The sequence below is a fragment of the Salmo trutta genome, chromosome 2 (genome assembly GCF_901001165.1).
Source record: "Salmo trutta chromosome 2, fSalTru1.1, whole genome shotgun sequence".
NCBI lineage: Eukaryota > Metazoa > Chordata > Actinopteri > Salmoniformes > Salmonidae > Salmo > Salmo trutta.
The window spans coordinates 56394186-56408837 of record NC_042958.1 but is presented as its reverse complement, the minus strand read 5'-3'; the positions used below and the strand labels follow the sequence as shown (position 1 = coordinate 56408837).

Here is a 14652-nt window from a genome sequence, read left to right as displayed (position 1 = left end):
AATGACGAGAGACCCTATAGTGAGGAGGTCAGAGACCTGGCCGTGTGGTGCCAGGACAACAACATCTCACTCAACGTGGTCAACACAAAGGAGATGATTGTGGACTACAGGAAAAGGAGGACCGAGCACACCCTCATTCTCTTCGACGGGGCTGTAGTGGAGCAGATTGAGAGTTTGAAGTTCCTTGGTGTCCACATCACCAACAAACTAACATAGTCCAAGCATACCAAGACAGTTGCGAAGAGGGCACGACAAAACCTATTCCCCCTCAGGAGACTGAAAAGATTTGGCATGGGTCCTCAGATCCTCAAAAGGTTCTACAGCTGCACCATCGAGAGCTTCCTGACTGGTTGCATCACTGCCTGGTATGGCAACTGCTCGGCCTCCGACCGTAAGACACTACAAAGGGTAATGCGAACGGCCCAGTACATCACTGGGGCCAAGCTTCCTGCCATACAGGACCTCTATACTAGGTGGTGTCAGATGACGGCCCTAAAAATTGTCAAAGACTCCAGCCACCCTAGTCATAGACTGTTCTCTCTGCTACCGCACGGCAAGCGGTACCAGAATGCCAAGTCTAGGTCCAAGAGGCTTCTAAACAGCTTCTACCCCCAAGCCGTAAGATTCCTGAACATCTAGTCAAAAGGCTACCTAGACTATTTGCATTGCCCCCCCCCCATTCGCTGCTGCTACTCTCTGTTTATTATCTATGCATAGTCACTTTAATAACTACATGTACATGTTACCTCAATTATCTTTCATCACATTCACAGTGGGTCAGAAGTTTACATACACTCAGTTAGTATTTGGTAGCATTGCTTTTAAATTGTTGGGTCAAACATTTTGGGTAGCCTTCCACAAGCTTCCCACAATAAGCTGGGTGAATTTTGGCCCATTCCTCCTGACAGAGCTGGTGTAACTGAGTCAGGTTTAGTGACCTCCTTGCTCGCACACACTTTTTCAGTTCTGCCCACACATTTTCTATAGGATTGAGGTCAGGACTTTGTGATGGCCACTCCAATACCTTGACTTTGTTGTCCTTAAGCCATATTCCCACAACTTTGGAAGTATGCTTGGGGTCATTGTCCATTTGGAAGAGCCATTTGCGACCAAGCTTTAACTTCCTCCCCTTTTCTTCCAAACATAACGATGGCCATTATGGCCAAACAGTTCTATTTTTGTTTCATCAGACCAGAGGACATTTCTTCAAAAAGTACGATCTTTATCCCCATGTGCAGTTGCAAACCGTAGTCTGGCTTTTTTAATGGTGGTTTTGGATCAGTGGCTTCTTCCTTGCTGAGCGGCCTTTCAGGTTATGTTAATATAGGACTCGTTTTACTGTGGATATAGATACTTTTGTACCGGTTTCCTCCAGCGTCTTCACAAGGTCCTTTGCTGTTGTTCTGGGATTGATTTGCACTTTTCGCACCAAATTACGTTCATCTCTAGGAGACAGAATGCGTCTCCTTCCTGAGTGGTATGACGGCTGCGTGGTCCCATAGTGTTTATACTTGCGTGCTATTGTTTGTACAGATGAACGTGGTTCCTTCAGGCGTTTGCAAATTGCTCCCAAGGATGAACCAGACTTGTGGAGGTCTACAATTATTTTTCTGAGGTCTTGGCTAATTTCTTTTGATTTTCCCATGATGTCAAGCAAAGAGGCACTGAGTTTGAAGGTAGGCCTTGAAATACATCCACAGGTACACCTCCAATTGACTCAAATGATGTCAATTAGCCTATCAGAAGCTTCAAAAGCCATGACATAATTTTCTGGAATTTTCCAAGCTGTTTAAAGGCACAGTCAACTTAGTGTATGTAAACTTCTGACCCACTGGAATTATGATACAGTGAATTATAAATTAAATAATCTGTCTGTAAACAATTGTTGAAAAATTACTTGTGTCCTAACAGACTTGCCAAAACTATAGTTTGTTAACAAGACATTTGTGGAGTGGTTGAAAAACGAGATTTAATGACTCCAACCTAAGTGTATGTAAACTTCCGACTTCAACTGTAGCCTCGCTATTGTTATTTTACTGCTGCTCTTTAATTATTTATTACTTTCATTTCATTTTTTGTGGGTATTTTTCTTAAAACTGCATTGTTGGTTAAGGGCTTGTAAGTAAGCATTTCACTTGATTTGACACACATGCATGCACACACACACGATACCATAGACACTATACACACACGTACACATGGATTTTGTGTTGTAGATATGTGGTAGTAAAGTAGGGACCTGATGGCACACACTTAATGCGTTGTGAAATATCTTGTGAATGTATTGTAATGTTTTTAAAATTGTATAACTGCCTTAATTTTGCTGGACCCCAGAAAGAGTAGCTGCTGCCTTGGCAGGAACACATGGGGATCCATAATAAATACAAAATACAGTTGTGGGATGTCCTTTGGGTGGTGGACCATTCTTGATACGCTCGGGAAACAGTTGAGTGTGAAAAACCCAGCAGCGATGCAGTTCTTGAAACCGACTGTGGACAGGTGGGCCTGGCACCTACTAGCATACCCCGTTCAAAGGCACTTAAATATTTTGTCTTGCCTATTCACCCTCTGAATGGCACGCATACACAATCCATGTCTCAATTTTCTTAAGGCTTAAAAATCCTTCTTTAACCTGTCTCCTTCCCTTCATCTACACTGATTGAAGTGGATTTAACAAGTGACATCAATAAGCGATCATAGCTTTCACCTGGATTCACCTGGTCAGTCTGTCATGGAAAGTTCTTAATGTTTTCTACATTATGTGCACATAAGTGCTAATGATAGTGTGCGATGTACTGTGTGCATAAAAGGCGTTAGTCGTTTGTCAGCTCACTTGGACCTGCTTGACAAATGTCTTAGCTTCTCAAATGACAAAGTGGCACCTGAAAATGAGAAATGTTTGCAACCTGTGCAACTTGTTGTCTGCATTTGTACCGTAGGGATGGCTTACATCTGACGGATGAGGGCAACGACATCTTCCTTGAGAGTTTAAGAGCTAGTTTCTCCACTGTTCTCTCCTCCTCTTTGAAGTCTATAAAAATGTGGGATGGACCTCTCTGTTTGTAAGAAGGAGCGGCATTCTCTTCGATTTATTTATAAAGCAATCGTTCAGAAACTCCCTTCATATGTAACTTCATTAATTAAGTTAAGAATCATAACTTAACAAACCCGTTGTCAGGAATGGATAACGCTAGAGATCCCTTAAGTCTCCACAATTTGGGGAAATCTGCGTCGTTATTTTTGCCCCTAATTTGTGGAACAATCTGCAGAGTTCACTGCAGCTAGATGTGCTGGTGCCACTCAGGCAGTTCTAAATGATTGATTTAGGACCTCTATCTAGTTGAATGTGATTGCTTTGATTAAATATGTTTATTTTGTTATTGTATGCTGAATTATATTGTTTCATACACATGTGTATGTTTTATTATTCTGTTTTTATTGTAATATATACAGGGCTCTCTTGTAAAATAGATATTTCATCTCAATGTGACTCCCTGTTTAAATAAAGGTTAAATAAAATAAAAGACGTGCAAAGTAGTACTAGTACACGTCACACTCCCTGTCTCTTGCCATTCAACGATGCTCAATGAACCCAAAGGCTCTTTTCAGAGACACCTAATAAATGATAATAAACACAGCGTGTTGGCGTGTGCACACATCAAAATCTATACACGCAAGTGAATGGTCAAAATATCTTCTCCGGTAGGCGAACCCAGGGCCTTCAAATCCCAGGATGGTGACGCAAACCGTTACACTTCAAACACTGTTATACTGTAGATACATTAACTTGACACTCTCTTTAAATGGACAGTCTGGTGATGTCAGAACACGCTTGTTCCACAATGTCTTTGTTCATTCACTCAGTACATTGAACGTTTATGTCTCTTGCTTGATAAAATTCGTTTTTGTTTAACAGTTGATTTTACAACATAGCTAACCAAGTTAGCAAGCATTGTGTTTTTCTTTTGACTGAGCACAGGTCCCGCAAGCAAGGATGATGTTTTACCTAGATGCTTTGTGTGCAACCCGCACCACTGCTTCTTTTTACTTGTGGATGGCGACTTCTGGAACACGTTAAAAAGTAACTTGACACTGTGTTGATCAGTCAGCACAAAGTTGAATTATAATGACAAGAAGAAAATTGCATAATTAATGCATAAGGTTAGGGCTAGAATTTGCTCTGGATCTTCTAACAGTGGCGCGTCTGTTCTGGTGTGTGCATGTATTATAAATTAGCAGCATGGCAGTGTTCCCAAAGTTTGGTGTATCTAACTGGCTATAATAGCAGCCAAGGACGTCCGCTATCTTATTTGTTTGTGCTCTGATTACACACAAGTTTCCTGGTCTGCAGTTTACACAGATGATTTCAGCCATATGCGCTCTAAGATTCAGCTGAAAAGATGTTAGCATTGACAGAAATGCTACAAAAAGGTAGCATGTCAATGGTTTTTATTGGACAGAAATGTGCACGTGAGCGGTAAAATTGTGAATTTACTAAAAACTGTTGCACATACAAACGTATTTAGTCTAAATGGATCTAAGTCTAATGGTTCCCTTATTGATGCTGTAGCCTCATTTTAATCCAACGTCTAGAATTTGAGCTAGGTTTGGGTCCAAACATTTCTGATGTCCCTAATGCTAACCACCCTGAGGCGAAGATTGTGTTGTGTGCCTCCAAGTTCATTTGTGAATTTTCATCGACATTGGTGTCATAGTGGCTTAGATATGATGGTAGGGGATTTAACATTGAGCTTCAACCAATGCATACTATAGTTGCTTATGTAAAGGCTGTCATGTCACTATTGTGTATTGATTTCAGAGGTGGAAGTGCCATTATGAATGTTATGTATTTATGAATGATGCTATATCACTGTGGTACAGGCCATCAGTGGGCTTTGTTTCACTGTGGTTGAAACGTGATCATTCTGGCTCGGCTGATTTACATATTCAGAATTTCCAACCTCAGATAGACGGTCAGGTTCTTCACTATTCTATATTCTGTTCTAATTTCATGACATTGCGCCAAATATGTATGATCAATTTAAAAGGTTTTAAAATTGAACTTTTCCATTGTTTTACTTTCTGTCAAGTCTTATCATAGTGATTCTAGTGGACGCCATTCGTAGATAGCCTGTTGATATGCTCTGTGTCTGTGATCTCTCCCCAGCTCTCCTCTTGCTCTACGATGTCACTAACAAGGCCTCCTTTGACAACATCAAGGTAAGACTTGGTTGGGTGCCAAGTCCCGTCTGTGGGACAGATCTTTAACACTGCATAAAGGTTCTCCTTTTCTTAATCTTTCCCACCTCTATATATCTGGCATTGCCTAACCTGCGTCATCCATGGAACGGCGTTTGGGTCTTTGCAAAGTTCCATAGTCATCCCTCCAATCTCTTCACTTCCTTTATTTCTCTTTCATTGACCTCTATGTCCTCCCTCCTCTACTGTCTCCTTCCATTTCTCCCTTACTGTCCATCCTATTCAATCCCTTCCTCCTTCCTCCATTTCTGCCTCATCTAAGTGGCGCGTTCTCTTTCTCCCTCTATTTCTTTCCACCTGTGTGATGTGAGGTGACGTGTGACGAGCTGTTACCATAAGTTGTGTGGAAGAACATTATGATGGCGCTGTCTTGTTTTGTATTCTACCATTTTGAAATAGAGCCCATTGTGAGGTCAGAGTTGGTTCTGATTAGTATGATGGTGATGATGATGAATGGAGTGTGTAGATGCAGATCACGGGTAATTATTTTCCAAAATGGGGGAACAGATCTGTCATGACACAAAATGGTGTCATCTCTCCGCCGTTACAGGCTGCTCTCTAATGAGACTGTGATTCGGAGGCCATTTCAGCCGTAATCGTTTCACCCCCTCAGTCTTCTCCACAGCTATGTTAGTCCTTTGATGAACATTAAAGGACAAGAAGTCTTCTCGACAGGGTTTAAAGAGACGTGGGCTGTTAAATTGCTTCAAATGGTGTGTAGTCATCAAAGAGAAGCTATGTTGTGTAGCTGCAGAGCCATCTGTTTCCACTTCTGTAACTGCAGCTGGTTCTCATGAATACAGAAAAATACAGGAGATACGCAGGGCCCTAGAAAGCAGAGACAATGTGATTAATCTCACGTACTTTGACTTAATCTGATCAATAGCGCAGGTTACTTACTCTCACTACGGCTGGCGTTGATAATGACAGTAATAATGGTTGGGTATTTATGCAGCGCATTTCACCAGGTTATGTAAAGGGGAGAGCGTCACATTCACCACAAATGTGTAGCACTCATTTATTAATGTGTAAACTTCTTCCGTAGAGTTCAGTATTACAATGAAATTAATTCGTATACATTTGTATTTTTCCTTAAAATGTATACGGTTTACATGTTTAGTGTTGAGTTACAGTACCAGTCAAAAGTTTGGACACACCTACTCATTCAAGGGTTTTTCTTTATTTTTACTATTTTCTATGAAACTATGAAATAACACATATGGAATCATGTAATAACCAAAAAAGGGTTTAACAAATCAAAATATATTTTATATTTCAGATTCTTCAAAGTAGCCACCCTTTGCCTTGATGACAGCTTTACACACTCTTGGCATTCTCTCAACCAGGTCATGAGGAATGCTTTTCCAACAGTCTTGAAGGAGTTCCCACATATGCTGAGCACTTGTTGGCTGTTTTTCCTTCACTCTGAGGTCCAACTCATCCCAAACCATCTCAATTGGGTTGAGGTCGGGTGATTGTGGAGGCCAGGTCATCTGATGCATCACTCTCCTTCTTGGTCAACTAGCCCTTACACAGCCTGGAGGTGTGTTGGGTCATTGTCCTGTTGAAAAACAAATGATAATCCCACTAAGCACAAATCAGATGGGATGGCGTATCGCTGCAGAATGCTGTGGTAGCCATGCTGGTTAAGTGTGCCTTGAATTCTAAATAAATCACAGACAGTGTCACCAGCAAAGCACCCCCACACCATCACACCTCCTTCTCCGTGCTTCATGGTTGGAACCACACTTGCAGAGATAATCCATTCACCTACTCTGTGTCTCACAAAGACACGGCGGTTGGAATGAAAAATCTAACATTTGGACTCATCAGACCAAAGGACAGATTTCCACTGATCTAATGTCCATTGCTCATGTTTCTTGGCCCAAGCGAGTCTCTTCTTCTTATTGGTGTCCTTTAGTAGTGGTTTCTTTGCAGCAATTCGACCATGAAGCCTAATTCATGCAGTCTCCTCTGAACAGTTGATGTTGTGATGTGTCTGTTACTTGAACTCTGAGAAGCATTTATTTGGGCTGCATATTCTGAGGCTGGTAACTCTAATGAACTTATCCTCTGCAGCAGAGGTAACTCTGGGTCTTCCTTTCCTGTGGTGGTCCTCATGAGAGCCAGTTTCATCATAGAGCTTGATGGTTTTTGCAACTGCACTTGAAACTTTTAAAGGTCTTGAAATGTTCTTTATTCACTGACCTTCATGTCTTAAAGTAATGATGGACTGTCATTTCTCTTTTCTTATTTGAGCTGTTCTTGCCATAATATGAACTTGGTCTTTTACCAAATAGGGCTAGCTTCTGTATACCACCCCTACCTTTTCACAACACAACTGACTGGCTCAAACGCATTAAGAAGGAGAGAAATTCCACAAATTAACTTTTAACAAGGCATTCCAGGTGACTACCTCATGAAGCAAGCTGGGAGAATGCCAAGAGTGTGCAAAGCTGTCATCAAGAAAAAGTGTAGCTACTTTGATGAATCTTAAATATAAAATATGTTAATAATAGTTAATAGTAGTTTTTTGGTACTACATGATTCCAAACATGTAATTTCATAGTTCTGATATCTTCACATTTATTCTACAATGTGGAAAATATAAAAAAAATTAAGAAAAACCCTTGAATGAGTAGGTGTGTCCAAACTTTTGAACGGTACTGTATCTATTTTTCCTTTTCACTGTAAACTCCCCCCTCCTCATTCATATACAATACATCACTATCAAATGTATGTTTATTTCCTATCGGTCTGTGCTGCAGATTACAGTATGATAATCAACCATTCCCATTTGAATTTGGTGGATCCCTACCTGCTTATCTCTCCTGCATATTATACCCATCTACGTCCTCAACATGGAGATTCACCCACATACTGGAGCATAGTTCATGGCAGCATGCTTCAGAGGCATGTGTGTTGAGAGAGACGGGGTGGAGTTTGGTGCAGGTCCACCTGGAGCAGGTTGAGAGATAGTATAGCTATGCTATACGTAGTGGCTCACACACACACACACACACACACACACACACACACACACACACACACACACACACACACACACACACACAAACAAACACGAGTTCACACGTCACAATGCAGGCATATACATGCTAATCAATGGTAACCACAGTGATTGAAGTGCAGAGAATAAAGGCCATGGTTGGCAGATTGTGTGTGTGTGCGTGTGCGTGTGCGTGTGTGTGTGTGTGTACACTTGCGCATGGCCAAGTGTGTGGGAGTAACCAGCAGCGAGTGCAGCACATAGTGCCACGAGAGGTTGAAAGCATTTGGGAAAGCAGCACCGAGTGCACTTAGTGAGGAACAGACCATCTAGTTTATTACACTACAATTCTATTGCTTATTACCTTACATCTGCGGGGGAGCTATCCTCAGGGCAGGGCAACCATCAACCTGTTTTATTCAAATTCCTTTTCACTTTGGACTTTTTCTTATCATGTGTAACTATTACACTCTTAATGCATCTGGGTCATGGTACATTTACAAAGTCCCAGATTTGGATGTTTCCTTTTGGTCAGTCAACAGAAAGCCTTTCTCCATCCTACACAATAATTCATGTACATTCCTGCAATAGTATGTGCTTTGTAGAGTACGTAATACAAATGTTTTCTTTGTGTTACCATATTCACAACACTATAGCTTTGACGGGATGCTGGAGCTCAAGGGGTTAGTTCGACAGCATAACAAAAATCCACCTTCTTTCATCCGTTCTGTTTTTAAAAGCACTCCACTCTGCATGACCATCCCTCCATCTCTCGCTTTCGCCTCATCTCTTTCTTTCCCTCTCTCTCTCTTTCCCTCATCTCTCTAACCTCTAACCTTGGAGAAAATAATACATATGTTGAGAGTTGAGTCATCGCTAAAGACGTGAAGGGCCTTCAGAGTTCTGTTAGTTTGAATGGATAGGTTTGAAGAGGGACCTTGGCAAGACTGTCGGGAGATTGGAGACTGTCACTAACTTGATCTGGTTCGCACCCACACAATTTTGTGAATTTGTGTTAGTGTGTTTTTAAATGTACCACAATATTAGGTTCAAGAGAACTACAGTACATATAAACAATATTTTACACTCAAAATAAGGAGTGGAAAAGAGAGAGACAGGGGTATAGGGAGAGGAATAGAGGGGAAGGGAGACAGGGAGACAGGTGTATAGGGAGAGGAATAGAGGGGAAGGGAGACAGGTGTATAGGGAGAGGAATAGAGGGGAAGGGAGACAGGTGTATAGGGAGAGGAATAGAGGGGAAGGGAGACAGGGGTATAGGGAGAGGAATAGAGGGGGAGGGAGACAGGGGTATAGGAGAGGATTAGAGGGGAGGGAGACAGGGGTATAGGGAGAGGAATAGAGGGGGAGGGAGACAGGTGTATAGGGAGAGGAATAGAGGGGAAGGGAGACAGGGGTATAGGGAGAGGAATAGAGGGGAAGGGAGACAGGGGTATAGGGAGAGGATTAGAGGGGGAGAGAGACAGGGGTATAGGGAGAGGATTAGAGGGGGAGAGAGACAGGGGTATAGGGAGAGGATTAGAGGGGAAGGGAGACAGGGGTATAGGGAGAGGATTAGAGGGGGAGAGAGACAGGGGTATAGGGAGAGGAATAGAGGGGAAGGGAGACAGGGGTATAGGGAGAGGAATAGAGGGGAAGGGAGACAGGGGTATAGGGAGAGGAATAGAGGGGGAGGGAGACAGGGGTATAGGGAGAGGATTAGAGGGGGAGAGAGACGGGTATAGGGAGAGGAATAGAGGGGGAGGGAGACAGGGGTATAGGGAGAGGATTAGAGGGGAAGGGAGACAGGGGTATAGGGAGAGGATTAGAGGGGGAGAGAGACAGGGGTATAGGGAGAGGATTAGAGGGGGAGAGAGACAGGGGTATAGGGAGAGGAATAGAGGGGGAGGGAGACAGGGGTATAGGGAGAGGATTAGAGGGGAAGGGAGACAGGGGTATAGGGAGAGGGGGAGGGGGAGGGAGACAGGGGTATAGGGAGAGGAATAGAGGGGAAGGGAGACAGGGGTATAGGGAGAGGAATAGAGGGGGAGGGAGACAGGGGTATAGGGAGAGGATTAGAGGGGAAGGGAGACAGGGGTATAGGGAGAGGAATAGAGGGGGAGAGAGACAGGGGTATAGGGAGAGGAATAGAGGGGGAGAGAGACAGGGGTATAGGGAGAGGAATAGAGGGGAAGGGAGACAGGGGTATAGGGAGAGGAATAGAGGGGGAGAGAGACAGGGGTATAGGGAGAGGAATAGAGGGGGAGGGGAGACAGGGGTATAGGGAGAGGAATAGAGGGGGAGGGAGACAGGGATATAGGGAGAGGAATAGAGGGGGAGGGAGACAGGGGTATAGGGAGAGGAATAGAGGGGGAGAGAGACAGGGGTATAGGGAGAGGAATAGAGGGGAAGGGAGACAGGGGTATAGGGAGAGGATTAGAGGGGGAGGGAGACAGGGATATAGAGAGAGGAATAGAGGGGGAGGGAGACAGGGATATAGGGAGAGGAATAGAGGGGGAGGGAGACAGGGGTATAGGGAGAGGAATAGAGGGGAAGGGAGACAGGGAGACAGGGGTATAGGGAGAGGATTAGAGGGGAAGGGAGACAGGGGTATAGGGAGAGGGTTAGAGGGGGAGGGAGACAGGGGTATAGGGAGAGGAATAGAGGGGAAGGGAGACAGGGGTATAGGGAGAGGATTAGAGGGGGAGAGAGACAGGGGTATAGGGAGAGGAATAGAGGGGAAGGGAGACAGGGGTATAGGGAGAGGAATAGAGGGGAGGGAGACAGGGGTATAGGGAGAGGAATAGAGGGGGAGGGAGACAGGGGTATAGGGAGAGGAATAGAGGGGAAGGGAGACAGGGGTATAGGGAGAGGATTAGAGGGGGAGAGAGACAGGGGTATAGGGAGAGGATTAGAGGGGGAGGGAGACAGGGGTATAGGGAGAGGAACAGAGGGGATGGGAGACAGGGGTATAGGGAGAGGCTTAGAAGGGGCGAGAGACAGGGGTATAGGGAGAGGAATAGAGGGGAAGGGAGACAGGGGTATAGGGAGAGGATTAGAGGGGGAGAGAGACAGGGGTATAGGGAGAGGAATAGAGGGGAAGGGAGAAGGGATATAGGGAGAGGAATAGAGGGGGAGGGAGACAGGGGTATAGGGAGAGGAATAGAGGGGGAGGGAGACAGGGGTATAGGGAGAGGATTAGAGGGGGAGAGAGACAGGGGTATAGGGAGAGGATTAGAGGGGGAGGGAGACAGGGTATAGGGAGAGGAATAGAGGGGAAGGGAGACAGGGGTATAGGGAGAGGATAGAGGGGGAGAGAGACAGGGGTATAGGGAGAGGAATAGAGGGGAAGGGAGACAGGGGTATAGGGAGAGGATTAGAGGGGGAGGGAAACAGGGGTATAGGGAGAGGAATAGAGGGGAAGGGAGAAGGGATATAGGGAGAGGAATAGAGGGGGAGGGAGACAGGGGTATAGGGAGAGGAATAGAGGGGAGGGAGACAGGGGTATAGGGAGAGGATTAGAGGGGGAGAGAGACAGGGGTATAGGGAGAGGATTAGAGGGGGAGGGAGACAGGGGTATAGGGAGAGGATTAGAGGGGGAGGGAGAGGGGTATATGGAGAGGATTAGAGGGGGAGAGAGACAGGGGTATAGGGAGAGGATTAGAGGGGGAGGGAGACAGGGGTATAGGGAGAGGAATAGAGGGGAAGGGAGACAGGGGTATAGGGAGAGGAATATAGGGGGAGGGAGACAGGGGTATAGGGAGAGGAATAGAGGGGAAGGGAGACAGGGGTATAGGGAGAGGTATAGAGGGGGAGAGAGACAGGGGTATAGGGAGAGGCATAGAGGGGAAGGGAGACAGGGGTATAGGGAGAGGATTAGAGGGGGAGAAAGACAGGGGTATAGGGAGAGGATGAGGGGGAGGGAGACAGGGGTATAGGGAGAGGAATAGAGGGGAAGGGAGACAGGGGTATAGGGAGAGGATTAGAGGGGGAGGGAGACAGGGGTATAGGGAAAGGATGAGGGGGAGGGAGACAGGGGTATAGGGAGAGGAATAGAGGGGAAGGGAGACAGGGGTATAGGGAGAGGTATAGAGGGGGAGGGAGACAGGGGTATAGGGAGAGGAATAGAGGGGAGGGAGACAGGGGTATAGGGAGAGGAATAGAGGGGGAGGGAGACAGGGGTATAGGGAGAGGAATAGAGGGGAAGGGAGACAGGAGACAGGGGTATAGGGAGAGGAATAGAGGGGGAGGGAGACAGGGGTATAGGGAGAGGATTAGAGGGGGAGGGAGACAGGGGTATAGGGAGAGGAATAGAGGGGAAGGGAGACAGGGGTATAGGGAGAGGAATAGAGGGGGAGGGAGACAGGGGTATAGGGAGAGGAATAGAGGGGGAGGGAGACAGGGGTATAGGGAGAGGATTAGAGGGGGAGAGAGACAGGGGTATAGGGAGAGGATTAGAGGGGGAGAGAGACGGGTATAGGGAGAGGAATAGAGGGGAAGGGAGACAGGGGTGTAGGGAGTGGAATAGAAGGAGAGGGAGACAGGGGTATAGGGAGAGGATTAGAAGGTGCGAGAGACAGGGGTATAGGGAGAGGAATAGTGGGGGAGGGAGACAGGGGTATAGGGAGAGGAATAGAGGGGAAGGGAGGCAGGGGTATAGGGAGAGGATTAGAGGGGGAGAGAGACAGGGGTATAGGGAGAGCAATAGAGGGGAAGGGAGACAGGGGTATAGGGAGAGGAATAGTGGGGGAGGGAGACAGGGGTATAGGGAGAGGATTAGAGGGGGAGGGAGACAGGGGTATAGGGAGAGGAATAGAGGGGAAGGGAGACAGGGGTATAGGGAGAGGAATAGAGGGGCAGGGAGACAGGTGTAAGGGAGAGGATTAGAGGGGGAGGGAGACAGGGGTATAGGGAGAGGAATAGAGGGGAAGGGAGACAGGGGTATAGGGAGAGGAATAGAGGGGAAGGGAGACAGGGGTATAGGGAGAGGAATAGAGGGGAAGGGAGGCAGGGGTATAGGGAGAGGAATAGAGGGGGAGAGAGACAGGGGTATAGGGAGAGGAATAGAGGGGAAGGGAGACAGGGGTATAGGGAGAGGAATAGAGGGGGAGGGAGACAGGGAGACAGGGGTATAGGGAGAGGAATAGAGGGGGAGGGAGACAGGGGTATAGGGAGAGGAATAGAGGGGAAGGGAGACAGGGGCATAGGGAGAGGATTAGAGGGGAAGGGAGACAGGGGTATAGGGAGAGGAATAGAGGGGGAGGGAGACAGGGGTATAGGGAGAGGATTAGAGGCGGAGGGAGACAGGGGTATAGGGAGAGGAATAGAGGGGAAGGGAGACAGGGGTATAGGGAGTGGAATAGAAGGAGAGGGAGACAGGGGTATAGGGAGAGGATTAGAGGGGAGGGAGACAGGGGTATAGGGAGAGGAATAGAGGGGAAGGGAGACAGGGGTATAGGGAGAGGATTAGAGGGGAGGGAGACAGGGGTATAGGGAGAGGATTAGAAGGTGCGAGAGACAGGGGTATAGGGAGAGGAATAGAGGGGGAGGGAGACAGGGGTATAGGGAGAGGAATAGAAGGGAAGGGAGGCAGGGGTATAGGGAGAGGATTAGAGGGGGAGAGAGACAGGGGTATAGGGAGAGCAATAGAGGGGAAGGGAGACAGGGGTATAGGGAGAGGAATAGTGGGGGAGGGAGACAGGGGTATAGGGAGAGGATTAGAGGGGGAGGGAGACAGGGGTATAGGGAGAGGAATAGAGGGGAAGGGAGACAGGGGTATAGGGAGAGGAATAGAGGGGGAGGGAGACAGGGGTATAGGGAGAGGAATAGAGGGGAAGGGAGGCAGGGGTATAGGGAGAGGAATAGAGGGGGAGAGAGACAGGGGTATAGGGAGAGGAATAGAGGGGAAGGGAGACAGGGGTATAGGGAGAGGAATAGAGGGGGAGGGAGACAGGGGTATAGGGAGAGGATTATAGGGGGAGGGAGACAGGGGTATAGGGAGAGGAATAGAGGGGAAGGGAGACAGGGAGACAGGGGTATAGGGAGAGGAATAGAGGGGGAGGGAGACAGGGGTATAGGGAGAGGAATAGAGGGGGAGGGAGACAGGGGTATAGGGAGAGGAATAGAGGGGAAGGGAGACAGGGGTATAGGGAGAGGAATAGAGGGGAAGGGAGACAGGGCTATAGGGAGAGGAATAGAGGGGGAGAGAGACAGGGGTATAGGGAGAGGAATAGAGGGGGAGGGAGACAGGGGTATAGGGAGAGGAATAGAGGGGAAGGGAGACAGGGGTATAGGGAGAGGAATAGAGGGGGAGGGAGACAGGGGTATAGGGAGAGGAATAGAGGGGAAGGGAGACAGGGAGACAGGGGTATAGGGAGAGGAATAGAGGG

At 46.8% G+C, this 14652-nt stretch overlaps 1 protein-coding gene across 1 annotated transcript in view; it reads left to right on the top strand.

Moving 5' to 3' along the window:
- Nucleotides 1-14652, top strand: part of rab26 (RAB26, member RAS oncogene family) — a 143494-nt gene that overhangs the window by 87384 nt on the left and 41458 nt on the right. Inside the window, exon 5 of the mRNA XM_029706397.1 lies at nucleotides 5168-5220. Coding sequence (XP_029562257.1) covers nucleotides 5168-5220 — 53 coding nt within the window. The remainder of the gene's footprint in view (nucleotides 1-5167; nucleotides 5221-14652) is intronic.